The 1468-nt window shown below is 26.8% G+C and overlaps 1 protein-coding gene across 1 annotated transcript; it reads right to left on the bottom strand. All coding sequences in view use genetic code 6, as the record gives it.

Moving 5' to 3' along the window:
* Nucleotides 1–201: 201 nt before the first annotated feature.
* TTHERM_002653465 (hypothetical protein) lies at nt 202–561 on the bottom strand (the record flags this gene model as incomplete). The annotated part of the gene is made up of 1 exon (XM_012799025.1): nt 202–561. A coding segment is annotated over one exon (360 nt), but the record flags the coding sequence as incomplete, so codon positions are not given.
* Nucleotides 562–1468: the final 907 nt, after the last annotated feature.

Here is a 1468-nt window from a genome sequence, read left to right as displayed (position 1 = left end):
TAATAGTAATATTGAAAATAACAAAATGAGTTAATGAAAATAAATCAAGAAAGATAGAAGAAAAATAAACACTAGTACAATAACAAAGAAAAGCAAATCAAATAAAAAGCTCATAAATAAACAAATTAAAGGAGCTACATTGTTTTAAATTAGATTTATAAGTAAAAATATCACAATTCAAAACAAATAAACTGAATATACCCCAAATAAAGTATCAAATTTGAGAGATTAGTGCAATTTGCTAAGCCAGTACCTAAGCCTGATGCACCTTAATCACCAATTTGAAGAAGGGCTAAGCGACTCGAGTGGGCGAGTCGGAGGGTCTTAGCAGTGATATCGGGGGTTCGAATCCTATACCGCCCCTTTTATTTCGAAAAATTCCATGTAAAAATGTGAATGTTACCAGCGGTCTCCTTGGTAGGAGGGAAGGGCCAAATCTGATAGGTGGTAAAGAGGAGGCCCCATTCTGAACAGAAGATCTGGAATACAAATGGGAAGCGAGCATAATGCGTAGTCAAATCATGGAAGATTAGTAGAAATGCCATTAGGGTGTAGGTGACCCTTCCCTTCTAATATATTACCCACAATTATATATAAATAAATTGGTATACGTATAATAATAATGTATAAGTAATTATATATAGGGCCCCTATCCCGAGTGCATGTCACCATGTGCGAGTATGTATGTATGTATGTATCACCAATTTGATTCGATCTTTTAAAATATTGAAGAATAAATTGATCATTAATTATTTATTTATTTAGAAGGAAAACATGAAGAAATAATATGAAATTTTAAAAATCAATTAATAAATGATAAAATAAAATGTTGAAAATAAAAAAAATGAGTTAAATTAAGAAAGATAGAAGAAAAATAAACATAACTCCAATAAAAAAGAAAAGCAAATCAAATTAAATAACAAGCTATAAAGAAATTAAAAGAGCTATATATTGTTTTGAATTCTATTTTATAAGTAGAAATAACACAATCCAAAACAAATAAACTGTTTTTACATAAGATAAAGTGTCAAATTTGAGAGATTGGTGCAATTTGCTAAGCCAGAACCTAAGTTTGATATACCTTAATCACCAATTTGATTATAACTTTTAAAATATTGAAGAATAAATTTATAATTAATTAGTTATGATTTTAGAAGTAAAAAATGAAGAAATAATATGAAATAATAAGAAATAAATTTATAAATAATAAAAGTAAATGTTGAAAATAAAAAATGAGTTAAATTAAGAATGATAAAAGAAAAATAAACAAAGTACAATAAAAAAGAAAAGCAAATCAAATCAAATAACAAGCTATAAAAAAATTAAATGAGCTATATTGTTTTAAATTCAATTTTATAAGTAAAAATATTGAAATCCATCCAAAACAAATAAACTGAATATACCGAAGATCAAGTGTCAAATTTGAGAGATTAATGCAATTTTCTAAGCCGGAAACTAAGCTTGATGT

This window comes from Tetrahymena thermophila (genome assembly GCF_000189635.1).
Source record: "Tetrahymena thermophila SB210 genomic scaffold scf_8254534, whole genome shotgun sequence".
NCBI lineage: Eukaryota > Ciliophora > Oligohymenophorea > Hymenostomatida > Tetrahymenidae > Tetrahymena > Tetrahymena thermophila.
This window is presented reverse-complemented; position numbering and strand designations above follow the sequence as displayed.